The 23739-nt window shown below is 33.5% G+C and overlaps 1 protein-coding gene and 1 long non-coding RNA gene across 11 annotated transcripts in view; one reads left to right on the plus strand and one right to left on the minus strand.

Moving 5' to 3' along the window:
• Positions 1-23739, plus strand: part of LOC117609068 (neural-cadherin) — a 325378-nt gene that overhangs the window by 102633 nt on the left and 199006 nt on the right. For all 9 annotated transcript variants that reach the window (XM_034334919.2, XM_034334922.2, XM_034334923.2 and 6 more), the window contains 2 exons: positions 199-381; positions 3859-4048. In XM_034334919.2, the coding sequence (XP_034190810.2) occupies positions 199-381; positions 3859-4048 (373 nt within the window). The remainder of the gene's footprint in view (positions 1-198; positions 382-3858; positions 4049-23739) is intronic.
• Positions 14267-23145, minus strand: LOC117609069 (uncharacterized). 2 transcript variants are annotated; one of them, XR_013063474.1, is made up of 4 exons: positions 22520-23145; positions 20653-20913; positions 16021-16579; positions 14267-15552 (listed from the first exon to the last, which is right to left on the minus strand). It is a non-coding gene; the product is annotated as an uncharacterized LOC117609069 (long non-coding RNA). The 2 variants fall into 2 exon arrangements; XR_013063472.1 differs by lacking the exon at positions 22520-23145 and having other exon boundaries at positions 20653-21906.

Genomic DNA, 23739 nt, shown 5'->3' on the forward strand with positions numbered 1-23739 from the left:
ATATTAGTGAAATGAACAAAATAAAAGTTGCAGGGCAGATTTGTCCACTCTGTGAGACACAGTTGTCTCGCAACATTAAATAGGAAAATTCTGAAAGAAGGAAATTAATATAGTCTGTACTTAAATAGAAACTAAATAAGCATAGTTGACGCAGAAAATTCAAGGTGCGCGTAAGATAAAGATAATCTTGTTTCACAGAACAATGGTGCCCAGCAGCTCGCTTCTGAAGCAACCGTCTACATTGTCTTGGAGGACGTTAACGACGAAATACCTTTGTTCACCGAACGCGAACAAGAAACCGTACTCGAGGGTGAACCGGTTGGCAGTAAAGTTACTCAAGTCAACGCGATTGATAAGGATGGCACTTTCCCGAATAATCAGGTGAGTAAACATCATGGAGAGTATCCATTTCCACCGGTACACGAAACGTCAATCTGCGAGAACGTTACACGACTTCGAATAACTTCATGATAATTAACGATCAATTAATTGCTTAAGTTTGCTGATGATCGCTATTATATTCTCCTTGTTTAATTTTTTATTAAATAAAATATACAGGAATTTAGGTCATGGATAATTTGTTCAAAGAAACAGTCTATTAGAATGCTATACTATTTTTCACGAGAGAGTATGTAGTACCATCGGATGAACGAATTCTGGTTTTATTTGCGCATGTTGGCTCTGATTGGTTCTGCCACGCTCCGTTACCAAGGTAACGCGCAAGCGCTGTACGACTGTATGTCGTAAGCCACGCTGGGTAGAAAGTATATCCGGTGATCATAAACTTGTGAATTATGATTCACTACCTCTGTCCTATGTATAATTATAAGCCGTTCCTATATTAGTATATTTTGTCCACCGTGTATATGGCGGATACAATGTGAAGTACAGTATTGCCTCGAAATAAGCAACTCGCTATCCTCTCTTCTTTGTTTGAAGTCGCCCGCAAAGTGAAGTCTAAGAAATGAGTGAGAGGTCTGTGAAAGCGAGAAGCCGATGTTTTGGGTAATAAATTTGACGCTCGACTGATGAGCAGTGACATCGGTTAGTAAAAGAAGAGTAGAATATAAATGTAATATATAATGCTTTCTCATTCTGGTATATTTGCCTCGAAATAAGCGTAGTACGAGAATGAGAGAGCATGCTATATTCTATCCTTGTTCAAAAAATAATATTTATGATTTGCCGCTACCTCGGATCTCTCACTCGTTTCTCGTGTCCTCTATCGTCCCGTTTCGAGAACAAAGTCGAGCCGAATAGCATACTTGCTTCGTAATAAGCAACTGTTCGGTTCCGAGCGAGTTGCTTATTTCGAGGCAATACTGTAAATCATGATGGGGTAGCGCTACTGGTGGGGGAACTTTCCGAGCTCACTAGAAGAACTAGTTGCCAGTTACAGCAAACAATTACCAATTTCGAAGGACATAAAGTCTAATATAACTTCATGACATAAAAATATTGCAAGATGACATTTATGACGTAAATTTAAACGTTAAAGTTTGTAAAAAATAGTTACATAAACGTTTCATCGGTATAGTCAATACAAACTGGTTAAATCATGATTAATCACAGATTATGGGAATCTACGAGATCCATAAGTCCAGTTTCCCTAAATAAATATTATGATGTTAGCAGTTCAGTAAACGGATACATGTATTATTCAGACCGAAACTTTGTTAATTTAACCCGGTGAAATTGTGTTTGTCGAAGTCGCGGTTATGATGGAAATGCCGTGTAACTTTGTTGCCCGGTGTAATGTTGTTATACTGTAAAATACCGTAATTAAATGTGATCGCGCGAACCCCGTTATAATTTAAAACGTCGTACAGTTTCATTGCAACGTGTCGCCGGCAAGTGCTCTTGACACCTTATGTAAATGTCTGCGGCAATATTTATTCACCGTTGTTGTCCCTTCATCGTGAGAATGTTAAGGGTAGTTTGCAGTTAATAATTTATTTTTGAAACGGTTAGTCAAATACATTACACTGACAAGTCTCTGCTAAATATTCTGTGCTATACTGTTTTACATGATTGAAAGAATCATGATATGATAAATTTGTTGATTATTCAGATGTTAGTAAAATTATGCAACATTCTGATGGGATGTCGCGTAGCAAATTTTTTTTTTATATATTGAATGACTGACAACGGCGGCTAGCGACTTTTGGTGATGGAGGGTTGGCGAATCTGACAAGGGAAGTTCGGTAACTCGAAAATTCCGATTTTTTTTCAACTTTGCAGGTTTGTAGGGAACCTCAAGAGAAGTATAGCACAATTTTTGTTTTTGGTCCAATTTCAGTTCTTCAGAGTGAAAACACCCACTAATGGTAGATAGGTGTTTCCATATTTCCCTGTATATCTTTAAAACTATCGTAGATATAAAAGAATGGTTATAATAAACACATATTATACATATTATACATATGTGCTCGCACACATACATACGTGGTGAGTGATAACGCAACGTTCAAAGTGCAACGATGGGCGTGCAAAGTGCACGTATCGGTTAAAATTATTTAAATACCACTTTGTTCAACAAATTTAGCATACATATTTGCATTTATAACGAGGTTCTACGTACTATTCGACGTACTATTTGACAGTGAATTCTAAACTTCTCAAAATAACAGTGGTGGGGGGAATTTTTTTATTTAAACAAAGAATTTTTATCAATTTAATTGTCTCGTTTTATAGAGCATTAAAAACCATTCAATGTTTATTATAACCATTCTTTTATATCTACGATAATTTTAAAGATATACAGGGAAATATGGAAACACCTATCTATTTTCAGGCCAAAAACAAAAATTGCGCTATACTTCACTTGAGGTCCCCTACAAACCTGCAAAATTTAAAAAAAATCGGAATTTTCGAGTTACCGAACTTCCCTTGTGAGTGAAATAAAAAAAGAGACGTTATGTTTTTCAGTTGAAGCTGAAGCTTAGTGCGTTTTAGTTCTTTGTCTTAGAAATTAGGGTTTTACGTTTTAGTGTTCATGCATGATGCTATTTATATTTTTGTTTCAATTATTTTAAGAGTTTAATATGTGTTTAGTTCCAAATATTTTCCTACATATATCATAGAAGATGAAAGTGTTTGATTTTTTTCAATCCCACAACATTTTGTTTGTTTATTTTAATCTTCTCAGTCATATTTTAAAAAGTTTATCATTGCAATATTATACATATAATTAGCAGCACTGATAGTTGATCACTCGTAATAAAACAAAATTTTAATGTGTACGAGATTGATATGTAACAGTTTTAAATTGTCGAAAATACAAATATAACCGAAATATGATGCATCGGAACAGCTAGAAAAGCCATGCAACAGATTTCAAATGGATGCAGGTATTAAAAAGCACTTTACTGTATAGTCTAATATTTATTCGTGGATGTATACTATGCATAGTTGTTTAAAATGATATATTTCATAGAGGATCAAATAGATAAACCTTCAAATTTGTGAAATTGAAAGGTGATTAATTTTCATTTTTCAAATTTCAAAATGTGCTTTTTATTTCAATTTTTATATTAATCTTCGGACGGCGGACCATGGAGAGAGCCCCAATTCGTATTTCATATTATTTTCATTTTCTAAATTTTATGCTGTTCCTTTAAAAAAGATTGTTGAAATATGTATGAAACTGTTTCGTTTAAAAATTATACATTCAACTTTAGATTAATCCTTGTACATATTTGTACATCCTTGTACATATTTTGTAAGTTTGTGTCTTGATTATCGCGACTTTACTGCTCAAGGAAAAAAAACACTTTACGTTAATAATAATTGCTATAAGGAATTAATCTTATCACCATTTCTACCTGTATTAAAATCGAGACGTCCTTTTTTGTTTAGGTCACTTATTACGTGGTCGACAGCGATAGGAACGAAGGAAAGGACTACTTCGAGATCAACCGCGAGACGGGTGAGATTTTCACGAAGGTTATGTTCGATCGTGAGAAACAGGGCGCTTATGCATTGGAAGTGGAGGCCAGAGATGGTGCACCATCGGCGAGACCTAACAGCAACGGACAACCGAATTCAGGTACGTGGATCATCGAGTTTTCTTCGAATTCGTTTGACGTGGCCTAGCCATGTCGACGCGTATTCACTTCGAAATTGAATCTGTTCGGAAGAGGATTCGGATGGGAAACTTAAGCTGGAACGTACGATCGTATTTCTTCATGCAAACGTAGAGTAGATGGGCGAAGAACGTCGTTCTTCTTCGATCGCGTTCTTTCGATAATTCTTCTAAGGTGATTGAAAAGGGAAAATAAATGCGAAGTTCGTAAAATATCGTTACACGAGCAGGGGTTAAAAATATCAAACAAGAATGAAATAATTGTTAAAAATTTTTTCACGTAGAATCACTTTTTCTATGGTTAGGATATCCTATACTTTTCAGAAGTCTCATATGCTTCGAAACATTGACGGAGCTTATAATTCGGTTCAATTATCGCAAAGTTTATGCAACGAAATGGAATTTTGAAAATTCATCAATTTTGTTCATGGCTGATTGAACTCGAAACAACAATTGGTCCTGCTTGACCACACTATGCATAAGAGGGCAGAATTCTCTGGTGAAAAGTTAGGAAAACGTGACCAATTGGCTCGCTGCTTAAGCGCACGTGTTGAGTAATTCCGCGGGTGAACTTGTACAATTGCGAATTCCGCATGAACGAACCGAGGTACAGTGTCACCAAAGAAATTGAATTCTGTATTACGGTGGTTCGATAAATTTGCAACCGAGAATGAATTTCTGATACGTGCCGTCCTGTAAAACGGAGTCATTTGTTCTCGAATGCACGAGCCAATTCGGCTTTGAGCGTTCGCGGAAGGATTCACGACGATGCAATCGTGTTCTGAATCCTTCGGATAGGATAATCGCGAAAGAATTGAATGAAAATGTTTTAGACGAAAGACAGTCGAAAGGACGAAGGATTGGAGATAGTGATATGCATGGTATCGATCAAGTGATACGAAAGCTCTTCAAATTGTTTTATTGAAATTGATATCGGAAATATTCACGAATGGTGAAGTGTAAAGGTAAATAGCGTTTGGAAATTCAAAGGTTAGAGTAGAAACAGCAATTTGTGAAGGAGAACATAATTGCTTGTATAAAATGTATATAAATTGTAGGAGATAAAATCTAAAATTAGACTGCTCCAGAAAATATTTTAGTCTGTAATGTAATTTGCAATAATTAGTTATAATTTTCAGTTCTACTAAAGTAACTCTATTCTCCCTATTCCCACTTTTTATATCTAAATGAATAGGCAAATTAAACAATTCTCATTGTTTATATATATTTTAGAGGTGTCTTTTGACAGGTCTTTCAAATTAATTCATTTATTTCCTTCTTTTAGAAGAATCTTTATTTCCTCAGAAAGGTCCATTGCCCGAATATTATGTTCGTGACTCATGCGACTTATGATATACGCGTACGTTTTAGATCATCTACCAATCCTGTGTTCACCCTTTCAAAAAGTGAAAACCGAAATTGCGTTTTACATAATATGCCTAATATATTTCGATAAATATTAAATATTAAATAAAGTATTTCTATCCATGCTTCTAGAATCTAGATCAAACCGTTTCCGAAAGAGTCTAAAATTTCAATTCGGTCCTTTACCCTCCCGGGGGCCGAATTTTGAAAAATCCCTTCTTAGTTGATGCTTGCGTTTTAAGGGGAAGTCATTCTCAAAATTTTAACTTTTTAGGTCCAGGGTTTGGATTATAATTTTTAAGTTAGCGAGTCAGTTAGGATTTTATAGATGTATGTATATTTTCCATGCTTTGTACAGAGATTCATCTACAGGGTGTCCCACGACTACGTCAACCGAAGAGGGATGATTTACAAGGTGATTCTAAACAACTTTTTCCTTTGCTAAAATGTTGATTAAGGCTTCGTTTTCGAGTTATTAACAAAAAACACTGGCCAATTAGAGCGCGCCTTTAGCGCGGGCCGAACCACGACAGTGTGGGGTTTGCTCTGCGTTCAAGCCATGCATGGTCATGCTCTCGTGGTTCGGTCCGCGCTAAAGGCGCGCTCTGATTGGCCAGTGTTTTTTGTTAATAACTCGAAAACGAAGCCTTAATCAACATTTTGGCAAAGGAAAAAGTTGTTTAGAATCACCTTGTCAATCATCCCTCTTCGGTTGTTGACGTAGTCGTGAGACACCCTGTAGACAAAAAATTGGAATAAAAAAAAAATATTGACATATGTATATCTTCCACTTGGTGAAAGAACTTATTTTTGTAAAATAGATAGTTCAACTTCATGAAAAGATCAAATTAAGTAATTCACGCTGCAAGGAAAAGATTAATATTTATTAACAATAGAATAATATATCTATTGTTAAATTCACATAAATTATACGATGGTAATGAGATTTCAATCTAATTTCAGAAATTTATTTAAATGGAATATTTCATTTACAAAATATATGTACCTATATTTGATAGAACGATTGTATATTTTACAATACATATAAATTTAAATATTCTAATGCAGTTATAAAATACAGTTTTATTTGAAATAGTATGCTTCTACATCATCAAATGCAAAAATAAAAGTTTATAAAATGGACTTCCTATTCTTCTTAAACTACTAACTTCATAAACGAATCATATTTTAGCGGTATCATTAAATTGAAATTCTCTTTGATACGTGAAAGTTAAATGGCAGTACAGTTTCATAGAATAAAGTAACTTACATATCGCTTTCAAATGCAAAATACTCTCTTTCCTCAATTTATAAAAGAGCTACGTCCCTGAAACTATTCCATTATTCATATTTTCAGTCAAAATTTTCTTAACTGGTGCTTACATATTCTTACAACTCGTCTGTATCCTTTATTACGAGTATTTAAAAAGTTTAGAGTAATTTTCGTATGCAAATTGACAATTTTACTCTAGTTATTACAAAGAATAGACCTAGAACTACATCATAAGAAAAGAGAATAAACCTTGACAAATTACTATGATGTTAAGAAATATCATATTAATGTCACCTTGTAATTACAAATAAATATAATAATATTTAAAAATAATTACTGTTTTCTGTGCATCACGATATCCATTTGTAATTAAGTTGCAATAATTACAAAAGAAAAAACAGTGAAACTATATGAAACGGAGCTTCGTGAGATACCTAATAAAAACATGAAATTATTTAATTGAATTCTTACTGAATAAAATCTAATATATTCCAAAATGCAGTATACCAGCGGTTCTTAATTAGTGGTAAAAACTGGTGATGTCTCGAGTTTCCACTTTTCCCTAAGCTCTCGGCCCTCTTTGTAAGCACCCAGAAGGAAAATGTTGATTTGCTGATATAGGTCTACACATGAGTATAAACGTTTACACGGGAAAATTTGAATCAATATTTACTTTGTTATATACTACATTTCGTAATATTTAATAATTACAAATTACATTTTTTTTTCTAAGTTACTTTGAACATTAATATCATCAAAATGAAGATTTGGAGAATTCCTGCTTTCCCCATATTGCTATTTTAATATACTTTTTTTTGTACAATTCTTTATATTAGAAACGAAGAAAAGAAATATATGACGGTAATCTCTAATCTCTATTAAATTCTTATGTACAGAGCATACTTTTCTTGGTGGTACCGAAATTCTTGTATTTTGGTCTCGGTGATACGAATTTATGCAAAAAATGAGAGTCGCTACAGTATACTATTACAATTTTATTGATATTCGAAACCAAAATATGAAGTTCGCGTTGAATTTATTTCTTGTTCAAGAATTTCATCCTTCACAGATGAACTTGAAACAGCATGCTGTCAGCTACCACATTCAAACTTCACAAATAAAAATTCTTCTACACTTTAAACAAATTCATGAAAATTTCACATTAAAGACTCATCAGTTACTTTTAAGTTTGGATTAATCTGAGCTACTTCCGAAAAGAATTTAAACAAATATGAAACTTTGCTACTACTCTCTTCTTTAAATTTAATTATAAAGTTGTATCAATCCTTGTTCAGGTTAATAGCAGTCATAATCAGTACCGCCTTAAGGCATGTATGTACTGGCCAATTTTTCAAAGCTTATATTATATTCTTCAAAAGTTTGTATTGATTATTTGTGTCTGTGTTAATTATATTAATTTTTTCGATCATTTGCATTCTTATTCCCATGGTTAGGTAGGGCGCAATGTATTGCTTTGCCCAGTGCTGTTAAGACGGCTCTGACCATTTTGAATTAAGTGGCAGATAATCTATTAATTTAATTATAATTACTATTTAATAGAGTGGAAAAAAGGGGGGTAGAAAATGTTAATCATATTAACGTAGAAAATGGATAAAATTACTTGAAAATATAAAATCTTCAGAATTTGTTTGACACGTGGCAAAACAGTGACTTTGGGTCGTTCGATGGTCGTGCATTATTCGGATAATGCAAAAACTGATTACTGTTGTCGACGCTGTGGCCTTTGCACAATGGTTCCCGACGATAAATCCCATAACGACTACTCCATTATTGGCTTTTTGGTAACGCGCGTTTTCCTCGCCGAGGCACGGAAACTCCATTCTCATCGCCGCCAGTGGAATCGTGAAATTTATAACGCGTAATATATTTCGTTAGCATATTTGACGCGTGTATCTACATTGTATCGAGGGCAACTAAATTTTGGTTAATGGGCCGTTTTTCATGGGGATGGTAAATTTGTCGGGCTAGCAGATTAGCTCGAAACCGTGCAATGTTTTGCTATATAGCTAGCTCTATTCAGTGTAAAACGATACAAATGCGTCGCGTTAGAGTTGTTCCGAATAATTTGAATAATTTTCTTGTTACAAATGAATTTACGCTAATGAACAATATTATTAAATGGATTTAATTCAAGGGATTAGTGATTTAAAATTAGAGAAATATTAGACTATGACACCGGTAGGGATTTAGGGCTTAATTAATTAAAATTAGGGGCCATATCTTACAAGCGAGCCCGTCATGTCAATCCCGATAAAAATTTAAATCTTAGTTCGGCCCTGCTGAGGCATATCAAATGCTTAATTTACAAAATGTAGAGAGTCTGATATAATTTCACAACATAAAAGTAATGCAGGATAGTACTTGTGACATATCAATTTGAACCTTACAATTTAATGAACACGATCATATAAGTGTTTAATGATATTTTTAATTCAAAATGGCTGATTGCCAATTGCAACAAACAATGAATGCGATTTGATAACATAAAAGTAAGACAGAATAGAATTTATGTTACACAAATTTGAAGCTTATGGTTCAAAGAAACTAATTACATAATTACTTCGTTAATTTCGCTAATACTCTGAATACTGACTGCCGGATTCTTCGTTGAATTAAATTGAAATTAAACATTCACTAATGGGCAATATTACCCTATGAATCGGTTCTTTGGAATGACCAATCATTTTGTATTAGGAATATTCATAAAACGTTTATGTAGTCGTTTTTGTCTAACTATAAGCCTTAAACTGATGTGTCACGTGTGCTATTTAGTGGTGCTTTTTTGCCATCAAATCATGTCTTATATTTAATGCTCCAGGTTGCTATTTCGAGTTATTGCGTTAATCTCAAGTTCTTCTTCATGTTTCAATTCAATGGTTAATTTTTGTCTATACTTCGTGCCAGTCAACATAGTAAAATTGAATGTGAATGTTAAAAAATGTTTAGGAACAGATGAATTTGCATATAAATTAATTGCAAAAACTGATCCTCTTAACGATATCTTATGTCACTTAGAACAAATTTCATACTTTTTACAACCATAAGAATCCGAAGTCTTTAGAAGTTGAAAGTACTGAAGTCTTCAAAAGTTGTCAAAGTTCTTGAAGCTGTTAAACTTTATAGAACCGACAAGGAATGAATATTGGGCAATTTTGTGAGCATCGAATGAATATAAACGATGTCCCGAGAGAAATGGGGTAATCCATCGTTTCAACCTTTTAACTGGGGATGACGAGTTAACTCGTCATGGAACTTTAAAAGCGACCTCTGTAATTTTTAATCTTTTAACTGGGCATGGCGAGTTAACTCGTCATTTATTAAAATTATTTACGTTAGCTTAAAAAACGAATAAGTCAGCGGTTTCCTTTAGCGCGAGTACTCGTAATTTACAGGCCGAGCTGAACTCGCTTCGATTGTTCGAGCCGAGCTGAGCGCTTGAATTTGCCGAATTACTCGAAATCGACGAACTGTTTGAAAAAAAAGCGAGCTACTCGAAAAAATCGAACTACTCGAATATTCGATTTACTTGAAGATGAATTTTCAGTCCGAATATTCGAGTAGTTCGATTTTTTCGAGTAGCTCGCTTTTTTTTCAAACAGTTCGTCGATTTCGAGTAATTCGGCAAATTCATTCGATTTCGAGTTCAGCTCGGCTTGTAAATTACGAGTACTCGCACACCTCTAGTTTCCTTAATAATTGTATTAGATGATGTGATTTATTATTAGTTAGATATTCCAAATTTTTAAATACCCGTGAAAGGTGATAACAGTATACCACTATTATTAAATGTACAATTAAAATCTAAACTAAATCGCGGTTGTGTTAATCCGGCTTTCATGCCCAAAGTTTTTGCTGAAATATTTAACAAACTGATTTATCCAACGTTCAAAAACTGCTCGCGTGTAAAGTTAAAGTATCAAATAGTTTTATATCGAGAAGTTAGTGAACACAAGCGCGTATAACCGACCACGCTATTAATTAGTAAACGTCAAACAGTAAACTGTTCAATTCAAAAGTTGTTTGCGAAATTCCGTCCTATGTTGAAGCACCAGTTTTTCATTATCTTTGGTAAATAGTATTTTAATCTCGATTTTCACGGTGTTGAAGATTTACGATAAAAGTTTGACTTGACTAACTGCATGAAAAATGAAATATAATTAATTGAGTATAATTGATAGATTTAATCATTTAATTATTTGTCTTATGTGTATTAATTCTTATTTACTCGAAGTATTCTCCTTCTCAAATAAAATTGTGAATATTATTACCGAGTTGAAAAATTGAATTTTAAAAACGGTTATACTTAATAATGTTGTCCTAGAATGCCCAAATTATGTTGTTTTAACAAATAATAGAACAGATACATAAAATAACTGTTTCTATTATTTTTCGTCTAATTTTGTTGATTGCAACAAATTCTTATAACAAATGTTTCCATTCATTCATCCAACTCCTGTCGTCATTACCATTTTAGGAATTAAAAAGAAATCCTAGGGAATTAGTAAAACTTTATCAATTAATTCCTGACAAATCGCAGAAAACGAACACGCGTTTCGTGGCTCGATTCGGTTCGTAATAAATTCACGATCGATTCGTGCAAAATTGGCAGCACCCACTGCAGAATCCATTTCTGACCATGGCTGGTATAAATCGAGCCGCAAAACTTTTCGTGGAACTCGAAAAAGGTCGGCTGTCGTCGTGGTATCGCACAGCCATGCAGATAGCCAGCGGAAAAAAATTGCCTGATCGTACTTTATCGCGTTCTTTCGCATTTGCGATTTTGGTCAGCCTGGCGTGAACTCCGTTTCCGCAAATTTACCGAACATGTACTTAGATTTAGAAACTCGTGGCTCGTTTTTTCTAACGTGTTTCGTGTTTCTAATTCGACAAAGCCTTGAAGTATTCGACGATTTATTTATTCGTGATATATTTCAATGATATGTCTCTTTATATTATTAGATATAAACAGATTAGAGAAAATTCTTTAGATTTCTTTTTTATTTTCAAGCCTTAACATTAGAACTATCAGCATTCAATGCATACTTATTTTTAACACGTTGATCGCTACGCTGAAACTATTAGAAATTCCATGAAGTATTATTTTTATTTTTCATAAATTTTATCTATTATTTTTACGATATTTTATTATATCAAATATCCATAATTTCAGGTATCTAATATGAGTATTTCTAACTAGATAAATGAAAGAATTACTAATGGTATGAGTGATAGAATCCTATTCAAAGTGTTAAATTAAAAATAAAATAGAAGAATGAAATTCTGCACTAGCAGTGTAATTCGACCAATCGAAAGAGCCAATTTTGGCTATTTTCTATATCCTGCTTTGTAAATGGCTGTTTCTTCCATGTAATTTATTTAAGTAGTAGACTTAATTTTCATCTGTACAAGGTTTACCTCGAAGGTTGGCCCAAAATGTAGCCTTAAATCGTGCCACGTTGCGTGAAAACCGCAAACTGATAGAGGTAGACATGGGTTAAAGTAAGCAGAATGGAGAGCAAGATTCGAGTGCAGATTGTGGAACAGGTTAACCGTATTTATTGAAATGCTTCTGGGAGTGGATAGCATGGTCGCGTTGCATTATGAAGGGAGAAATGCGGTTAGATTTGGGACTGCATTTCTATCGCGGTAGTTTCACGACGAGATTCGTGCCTGTCGGGGCTCGGTTAATTAACAAATGCTGCTACGTATTCGTTCCGTGCTGTGTCATTTCGCTATTGGCATCTTCTGCATGATTTTGTGAATAGAGTTGAGGTCGAGAGAAAATAGAACCGAAGATTCTATCATTATAATAAAATGGGGCCTCGAAATATTCAATAGGTAAATTGAAGGGAAGAAAAATATATTCCTAAAATAATAGTAGTAATTGCTAATGAAATTCTTCTATCTTCTATTTAATAATCTATTATGACTTCAGGTTAAAAAAATTCCTGAAGAGATAAGAATTAATGAATTCAATAAAGGGATTCTAAAGGGATTAAATATAATAATATTTTTAGGTGGACATAGTAAACCAAAGGTCGTTGACTTTTGGATAAGACAGATAATGAATACCTACTGATATTACAATGTTAAAAAATATAGTCAAATCCTTTTACATTTAAAAGCAATCTAGCCTTCAATGAGAAATTTATAGAGTAGGAATTTGGTTATAATTTTCAGAATTATAAAATTCATTTTTCAAATAACAGAAATATTAATACAACAAATCAATTTTTCTAAGCTGAAAATATATGAACTTAATTCGACAAACGATTTTCGAGATGAAAAAATTCATAAGCAAATCCTGTTTTCCTGGAAAGAGACAAATATGGTAAAATGCAGCGATGCATTTTAAACAAATTCAAAACCAAGAAAATGATAAACCTCCCCTAATTTCACTTATACCACACTGTACTTCATTTTAAATAAAATCCTGTGATGGATTTTATGCTCCTATAATGATATAAGAAATCAAGCGACGAAAGAAATAAGATATCCAGATCCTTATAAACTTGTTTACGGACTACTTGGCGATCACGTCTTTCTGTCGAGGGGGAAAAAATTCCTGAACAGGGTGTGAAATCTTAACGTTAATGGGATATCATCAGGGTTGAAGGGAACGCGCTCGATTCGGCTCGACTTTGCATAAAGTAGTTTCGTGTTCGTGAGAAAGCTTTGCGATCGTCTTACGTCAAATCTCCTCGTTTCCAACGTCGTAAGGAGGAAGTTTAAGTTTGTCGTCGATGACATCCGGCGCCGTGATCCATCTAACCTTCGTTCGTGATCCAATTGTCACCGACTGATCCATTAAGTTTCACGAATGAATCTTGCTTGCCGCTCGATTCGAAATTCCTACGCGAGTATCGTATACATTGCGTGGGCGGAATACGTGCGAAACGATAATTAACATCGTGCGAAGAAAAACAATCAACTTGGAAAATTATTCCCGTTGTTTGAGAGGATTTCAGTGTAGAAACTCCTGGTCTGCTGAGGATTAAAACGAGACGATTCGAAATAAACAACCGAGAGGAATATGAATAACTTTGTTCTAGTGGTTTTCACGATGGATGTTGAATATTTTGAATATAGATGGAATTTTTGATGCTGGAATGATGATTTAGAATCGTTTGAAAGTATAATAAGATTGTATTGAAATATTTTTTATTCCATTTCCTGTAGCTCGTGTATTGTGTTGAATAGATTGAAAATAATAAAATGAATAGAAAATTTGAAGGATATTACATTTGGCAGAACTGATTTTTTCATTTCTTGTATCTGGCTCATGCTGTTATGATTAGTATAATTTATCTTTTTAATTGATTTTTATCCTATATCTACTGACATTTAGAACTATATGGTATTTCATAGGTATTAATATGTTTAAGATTAACAATAGATATTTTAATATCAGAAATGCACAAACTCCTACTTTAATCTCTGAGATCATTATTAAATGAAACTATAAAGTACAAATTAATTTTCCAAACACGTGTGAAATATAACATAACGTCGAATATTTTTTTCTCAATCATAGATAGAATTGTAAAAGTACAAAATGAAAATTGTATACCTTCTCAATATTAAAGCTACTCATTGCGTATAATTACAAACATTAACATATGTATGGTACAGTATCAAGCAAAGTAGGCTTCGCTAGGAGAAATGGCATTACAGGAAAAGCAGAAATTCTGAAAATCTTAATTTTGTAAGAGAGGGAAGAAAAAGGCGTTTCGTCTCGGGATCGTCTGTCAGACTCGTCAGTGGGGCTGACAACAGACGATCCTTGCCCCAGACATCTATCATACCACAATTCGGAACTTCTATACATATTCGAATTGCATGCCGGGCGACCGCTTGCGAGAACACTGTCACCGATCATCTCGTCGCCACCTAACGGTCCCCGGTCTGAACTAAAGACGTCCGGAGAAACCAAACCCTCTCCCCCCCTCCACTAAACGCCTACAATTTTGGCGATATTAATATTAAAAATTGTATGACACGCTTTCCACTTCTCACGTGTAAGAACACGATTTTCATGTTTTGAAACTTATAAAAGCTAACTCTGCCATATAATTTAGTAAAACAGCATAATATTCAGATAACATGCATGATTCAAAGTTATATTATTTTATTAAACGAAAAAGGTGCTTAATGATCGATGAAGTTCCAATTCAGTGCTAACATGGAACATGTTAATGTCATAAATTCATTATCGCAATAAATGAAATGAACGAAATAATAATTTTGGAATGTCAAGTACAGATTCCTCCATTAGGTAAATATTATTTTTGTTCTACTTACTACTCGGAAAATTAATGGCTAAATCGTTTATCGCAATTTCTGATGCTCATGTACGTTTAGAGGATTAGTTTCAATCCATACTGTTCTCACCGCGCCAATAATCGACGGCATTTAATTTTTAATTTCTTGATCGAACGATATCGTTCGACAAACAACCACGGAATAATGGCCTGGTAAGCAGCGATAGCCCATGAAATAATATTTCCGCGAGCTGAATCAGCTACGTTTTCGCGACACGTTTTTCAGCGACGAAATACGATTTCGTCGTGGCGCTGCCTCAGAATGGCAATTTCGATCGCATTCAAGCGAGAATGATAAATAGGATCTGGTTGAAATAGGGAAAGTGCCGTTTATAGTCGCGTTTCGAGGACGCATAAAGCGTAGCTTGGCGCCTTTTGTACGAACCTTCGCCTGTAAGATTGCTGGATGCAATTGAGGGCCTTTATGCGACTGTAACGTTCTCGTGTACGAACTGTTTTGAAATGAAAGTCGATTTCTGAAAGTAACACTGAAAAGCACAAAAACAGTTATAAATACAAAATTACAAGAAATTTGAATATTTTATCCTCTTCGCAAACATTGCCCGTGTTACGTAAAAGAAAAGAAAAGAAAACATTGGTTAATCTAGATCTAGATGATAGGTGAATTGATCGATTATTCTTTTCTTGATTTTCGGGCGATGAGAAAGGTATCGCTGCCACCAGTCCTAATCGCGTACGACGCGATTAAACGTCCTATACGATCAGAACAATTTAAACGACGGGAAAGATGCACTGGGTCCCGTACGGGTCTCTACTTGAAACGGTATGATGGTATACGTTATAATTTGAAAAATAAAAGTAAGCTGTTTAGTGTGCTAAAATCGGATATAATTCAAATAAACTATTGAAATTAACAGAATGAAATAAATCTTTAACAGAATAATGAACGTATGAATGTGAAAAATTCAATAATTAACTAATAAACTTTCGCTTACCTTAATTAAAAACATATTTTTTCCGAATCGCTTCCATCATTGATCCCATGAGGTCTATTTTGTTGTGACTGTAAAACCGTCACTCAGATATTCGCATAAACAATCAGCAAATTCCTCGTCGTGAAAACGACCCCTTCCCCTTATCCAGTCCTTCGCCGGCCGCCAATTTGACTCTATTTGCTGCGCATGAGTCCCATCACTAGCTGTATTTAAATTATTAATAAAATTGAATTCTTTCTCTCTCTTTAAAAAAATATAAACCTAACTAACTTAAACAGTATCAAATTTATCTACCTACAAATTCTATGCTGTGATTAACAGATTTATGAATAAATCCTGCTTCTGAAAGTCCGGCGTAGCTGCGAAAACTATCCGTATGAATTTCGCTGCCAGCAACAACGTGTTCCTTTATAATGTTAATTAATGTTGCGGCTTCTCGATTTGGAACTACAATCATTCGGCAATCCTTATTGCTAGTATCTACCATTCCTAACACCCAGTATCCTTCTACAATTCTTCCGCGATTGTATTTCCTTTTTCCAAATTTTGCCTCATCGATCTTGAATAATATCAAAATAATAAGATACAAATAACGTAAGTGGAATAATAAAAAAATATGATATTAGTACGCAATGCACCTATACAACGATCCGCGAACCAGATTCCGAAATTCCTCCTAATTACGGTTTCTCCGCTTGCATGTTTGAAAAATGATCTACAATCATTTCACGGCAGTAATGAAACCATGCAGCGATTGTGGCGGAAGATACGGTTTGAGTGTCATTCTCCCGCGTAACATCAGACAGTTCGTGGGGGGTATCGTTGTAAGAAAAATCGCGGGCAAAGCAATAGATAATTTATTAAATATTTTAAACAATATGTTAGTTATTTATTAAAATGATACAAAACAACTTGAAACTTACATGATCGCTTTATGTAAAGGTAAACGCATTTCTTCAAAAAATGAGTTCACCGTCGCTGCAAATTGCCGTCATTTATGAGTGCCGCGCAGCTAATTTACACGATATTCAATCGACAACTCTATCTCTAGCCGCACGGGCTCCCGTCACGTACTAAACGATTGATCGACGAAGAGTCAAATTTTCGATCGCGACTTGAGGTTTCTCGAGAAGCTACACAAATTAATTTACTAAGATATGTGCTTTTATTGTTTTAAAAAATTACAATTTGTTGAGATTGTGAAAAAAAATAGTGAAGGGTACTTTTGTGACCCACTGTATGTTTATTTCTTAAATTGCTCTGCATAAATTCAGAACAAGTAAATTGGAACATTTTATCCTCTTCGCAAACATTGCTCGCTTCAAAATATTTAAAGTAGGTCACAAAATTATTCGCTCACCGTTTCAAACGTTAAAATAATTTTAAGTGATTTTAACATTCCCTATTTCTAAATAATTGCTAATTCGTCGACTGCTGTGATAGTCATTAACAGAATGACTTGAAGTTTCTCGAGAAGCTATACAAATTAATTTACTAAGATAGGTGCTTTTGTCGTTTTAAAAAATTACAATTTGTTGAAATCGTGAAAAAAAAAATAGTGAAGGGTAATTTTGTGACCCACTGTATGTTTATTTCTTAAATCGCTCTGATTAAATTCAGAACAAGTTCTTTACTTATCGTTAATTATCTTCGTTTCTTCAACTAAAAGCACACATAATATCTTAGCAAAGGCAGCGAATGAAGTCGCAAAAAGATTGAAGAATGGAGCTTTAAAGCATGCATGGTCAAGTCGTCGCAGTGGAAACATTGTTTCTATCCACAAAGCTTGCGGAACTGAGTCAAAGCGGAAACGTGCAGTTCGTCGTGTTCCCTTTTTCGTTTACGTTTCCATTGGCAAGTCCAAGAACCCACGAAACAGAACGAACGACGGGACAAAAACCACCGACAAATTAGGACACGTTTCCTAAGAGGATTCTCTTTATAGTAGCTATTCTTGTGTTGGTTGGAAACAGATTTAAATTTTCAGATCTAATTTTCAAACCATTTGTCTGTACCTCCTTTGTTTGCAATATTTTAATTCCTCATTGATAATTAAAACATAAAGTTCGCACAAAAGAAACAAACAGAGAGGATGGATATTTTATTATTGATTTAATATTGTTATTTCTTTCGGTTACTTTGGATTCAAATTTTGATAAGGTTTCATTGAACAATTATTGATATCAATGCAGCTTTTCTCTTTTTCCTAAATGGAATTCTTTGAAATTCATTTCTTATTTCTTCGGATATGAAAGATTGCAATTTTTTGTTATATTGTAGTGTAAAGACTGGAGTTGGTATATTGTCACTGTAGAAACATAAACAGCTTGCAGTGGTCTAAAGTTAGGAACTACCTAATTTATTGTTGCATTATATCCATACTGAGAACAGTTCCAAAGTACATACAGATTAATTGAGTTGCACATACAAGCCTAATGACAGTTGGGTATATGACAAACAGAGGCGGACTGGCTATTGGGAGTTCGGCAGAATTCCCTAATTAATTATAACTGAGGCCCGTATTCTGCAAGAGGGCCTGTCATGTCCGTGATGACAAATAATATTTATTGTAAAGATAAAGTTTAATATCTTGTAAGACAAAGGAAAAGTACTTCTTTGAAATGAAATACAGAAATGAGCTAATTATTATTAATTAAACTCGGTAACAATATAATTTAAGCGTTTAAAAATTGATAACAAAAAATTTTTGACTAATAGTGCATTTTATTTTTAAGAACATTGAAAATAGGTCAGCTATTCTCAATTATTTATTTTCCGTATTGCTAAATCATTTGAGAACACGAAATGTGAAATTAATTTTTTACCATAAAAATTAAATAAAATAAAATTTGTATCATAGATAATAGGATTTTATAATTAATCATATATGCTAAGTTTCAACGTAAAAAGAATGAACTAATGTAACTATAAAATTGCAAATGTAATGTCTTCAAATGAGTAAGTTAAAATTAATTTAATAGATATTCTTTTCCTGTACAACTTAAATTCTAAAATGTTTCGTCGACACAATAGAGCAACTATGAAAATTATTCTATTTATAAATCGGATTGAATCGAAATGAAATGTAATGAGTATAAAACCGCAGTTTTATTTCCGTGAAGCAAAAAGCTGTTGCTTCGTTCATCGATTAGAAACGCAGCTCTCGAAACCAACATCCAGGAAAGCCAAATCGAGATATCGATTCTGTTTGACACAATTTCCGCGCGTCGACCAATCGCGTGTATTCGCTAACGGAAACGTGGGATTCGAATGAATCATTTTGATCGAAATTATTTTTTTCTTTTCTGTCTCGCGTCGTTTCACCACTTGATTGGCAAACTCGTTTCGAGCCCAAAATTTTTAGTTACATATTCGACGTATATTAACCCTTAGACAACCGCGGTGTATTTCAATTTCGTCCAGTTTTATTTGAAGCCTGTGGTATTACGTTTTCGTATAACTTTTTTTTTTTAAATACTTTCAACACTTCCTTGAACTTTTATTACGATGAACGAATATCGTGCACATAGCGAATTATATTTGATTACTCTAATTAGGATGTTATTACTCTGATTTTGTTAAATAAACGAATTATATATCGGGGTGCGTTTGCATACGATCGACGCATTATTGTTAACGATTCATTCAATGATAAAATCAATATATTTATTGGAACATCTCTTTTGTTGTTCGTTATTTATTTGAGCGAAATGAACGAACGAGAGGAGGCAGCGTTTATTAAGGTTCATGAAATGACTGAGAATGTAAACGTGGTCAATGTTTAATTTTTCACAGTATTGAACAAGGAAAATATGACAGATATTGAAAAGCATCAAAATTCATATCAAATATTGTAACAATTAAAAAGTATGTGTATGTGAAATTCATTCGATATTTTTTATTTAAATATGAACAAAATAAGTTATACAATATTTAATGCAACTTGTTATAATAATATGTGTTGATTTCTTTTATTAGTTATTTGTACTGTACCTATATTCATAATTTACAAACTTTAGAAGCTTTACGATTGGCATAACAATACATATTTAATCTGGTAATTTTTCAAGAATTGAAAAATGAAAACAGTAGGACAATTTTTAATAATTTGGAAAAGCTAATTGATAATTGTGATGGTTTCTAATGTGATGGTCCACATATCAATTGCAGCTTTTAAGTTTTTTTTTCTAAATTTATTAAAATAATTTTAAGTGATTTTAACATTCCCTATTTCTAAATAATTGCTCATTCGTCGACTGCTGTGATAGTCATTAATAATTAGTGCAACAAAAATTGAATTATTTTAAAATTAATTTTTAATTACAACAGGTGTATTTATGACTACCCATAGATCTTCACAGATTAAATAAATAATTTAATAATAACTGTCAGTAACCATACAATAAGTTTTACAGTAGCAATGAAAGGAGATCATAAACCGTATTAATATATTCCTAATAAGACATCAAATTAAACATTAATATCGCAAGATTAAATTCTTATAGTGTGCTGCGTACTATTCGACTTTTCTCACTCTGGCAATGAGCAATTTAATATTTAATATATGAAAATAATTACGTCCATAAATCAGTAGAGTGTACAGTAGAGTAGAGTGTAATTTATCTCGTGTACCTTGAAACAACACCTTCACTTCTGTTCATCACCCGTACTGCTCTTCATTCGCTTCTTCCTACATCGTATAGCGAACAAACACAATACTCTGTCTCCCGTTGAGTCCGATTTCATTTGCACTACCGTGAAAGATGTTCAGGACAGCGTGCAAAAATCGTTTGCCCGGGTACATAGCTTTGTCCGGTAGCCCGTTGTAAAGGCAACATAAAGGGTTACGTCGACACCGGTTCGACGCGCCCCAGGCAGAAACTTGTCGAGAAACTTTTGGACGGACGCATACAATTTCGTGTTTATCTCTCTGTGCACTCATCGTCGAAGTTACAAAACGGTGGTGAAACCATGGACCAGTTAAAACCCAGAAAGAGGAACAGAGAGTACGAGAAACAAGAAGGATGGGGTATAGAGAGTTAGTTAATGAGCGGTCGTGAAAAACGGGATCAAAATAATAGCAGAGAAAGAGAAACAAACGAGTAATTCTCTAATAATTTATAAACGAATTACGTACAATGTGCTATGGAAAATGATGATGTCCCGATGTGTTAGTTTATAGAAAACAAAATAGTACATTAGGATACACCAGTGATTCTCAGCCGTTTCATAAATGCGTACCGAAACCAAAATTCAAGAATTCCAGTACCATCAAGAAAAATATGTCCTGTATTGAGTAAAGTAGACTTCCTTAGGAAATGTAGCGAAATAGGAAAAGCAGCAATTCTCAAAATCTTAATTTTGCCGATATTAATATTAAAAGTAATTTGGAAAACAATTTTGTGATTTTGAATTATGAAATATAAAATTTAGAATATAATTAAAAAATATGAGTAATATAATTAATATCAATTCAAATTCTCCCATATAAATGCTTATGCGCAAGTGTTGGGAGGCTACAAACCTATAGTATATTAACTGCTACAGTCGTTACAAAATAATTTTAAAAGATTAGAAAAATACTAAAAAATCATTTTTGTGATTTTTTAAAAAATATTTCCACAGTAGCCAATCAGTTAAATATGCTAGAAATATGTGCCGAATATGCAAGTTACTCTAATTATTTGTTTAAATTTGTAGTATCATGATCCGCAAGGTATTTAATATATTAATCTAACAATATAAACCGGATTTAACCCTCTTGTTAGTACCCAGCGATTTTCCACAGTCCTGCCAGAAATACACGAATAAATATGCGGTTTTGAAGACATTTATTAAAGTTATCATATCTTTCTTAAAAATAACGATAAATCTCCACCTTTTTTTTATTTTATTAGAAAATCTATGTAGTTTTCCGTTAAACATAGAAAAAAATTATTTTCCATAGGTATAAGTTTGTAATTAATGATGGAAACAAAATTTATTTTCTTTGGGAACATTTTCATATTATGAAATACAACATATACATGTTTAAAATAAAATATAAAGACATAAGAATCCTATAACAAGACTTTCCATGTACTCACATATGTATATAACATGTATATTTGTGTTCAGTAAACATGTTTTCTAATGTAAAAACGTATTTTATAAAAATAAAGTGTCATTAGGTGTGTTAAAATTCTACTGAGAACGGAAAGCCGAAATATCGGCTCAAGGAATTTTTGACGAATCCCGCAAAGACGATATATCCGCTCATGGGTACTAAAAGGGTTAAGATCCAACTTCGTTAGTTTCATCCGAAACGCACCGCGTGAAACCATGATACAAACATATCTTTTCTGATAGCGGATCTTTGCATTTAAGAATCTACCCGTCAGCCAAGAGTCAAGCCCATAAATACTAGAGCCACAGACAATAATACTGGACGTAAAGCTGATAATGTCGTACGTTATCATGGCGTGAGAGCATTATATCAAAAGAGACGTGGTGCATTTACAATCAGAATTCCGAGATCATGGCCTCTGGCATGAAATTCTATTTTCTTCTAGCCACTTCTTATTTATAATTTCTGCCAACTACGTCTCACTTCAGCTGCATTCTTTTATTTTAAAATTTTTTACTCTTCACAGTTCTACTAAGCTTTTTCACTTCCTTCACTTTTCGCCTTCTTCTTTCACTGGCAAAGAGCTTTGAAATGCGATAATACCAGTCATGTACTTTAACGCGTGTCCCTATTTCTTTGCGTCGTTGAAGAAGTCAGGAACGTGTTCTCTTTAAATTTGTCCCTGTCCCAACGCAGCTTGAGAGCGTTACATTACAGACGTGATGTTCCGAGTCGTCGATAGCGGGCCGGATTTCCGGATTTTCTGTCGCACGTCTATTTCTCCGACACTCCGGTTCTACAGGAATTTCTACTAGCTTTCGACTGTCTCTCTCGTGGAAGTCGCACGATTTGACTGGGAATTGAAGGAACAAAGTGTAATCGTTTCTTCGCGACTTCGAAGCGAATTACGTGAGGTGGTTTTGGAATCAGCAGGATTTAGCTGTGAAATTTTCTGTAAAACAACTGGAGCAAGAAATGGAGTTTTACTGCGGTATAAAACTGTTAAGATTTATGGACGTTTGATGACTGTGAGGATAAGGAAAACGTGATGCTTTCCGAATAACAGCTGTAATGCTTAAATTAATATATTGAGTTTTCATTAACATGTTTGAAAATTATTTATTTAAATAATTTTATTTTATTTTATTTATTTAAATTTAAATTTATTTTAATTCATTTAAATTTTATTTATTTAAATAATAGATGATAGTAAATGATAATTAATTTAGGTAGGGTACCTAGATTAATTAATTAATGATTACTTATGATTAATTAATTATTATTTACTGTCATCTATTTTAGTGGAAATGATTTTAAATAATTTCAATTACAAATAATTTTGATACATACTTGAATGCCTAGGTGTTGTTATACAACACTAATTAAAGTATTTATAAAATTAAGTTCAGTAATTTTGATACACGTCTCATATTCGTTTACATTAAATAATAATTTAATCATCTCAGAATATGTACTGTTTACATTTCCGCATTTCATGCTACGATATTATGAAAATGTTTCATCTGCCAGTGTTTTCGTGTCTTTTTAATTACCGTCATTTTCACGGAGAACTTTAATTAGGTTCCCACGATTTGCAAGGAAATTCGAAGTGA

This window comes from Osmia lignaria, chromosome 14 (genome assembly GCF_051020975.1).
Source record: "Osmia lignaria lignaria isolate PbOS001 chromosome 14, iyOsmLign1, whole genome shotgun sequence".
Lineage (NCBI taxonomy): Eukaryota > Metazoa > Arthropoda > Insecta > Hymenoptera > Megachilidae > Osmia > Osmia lignaria.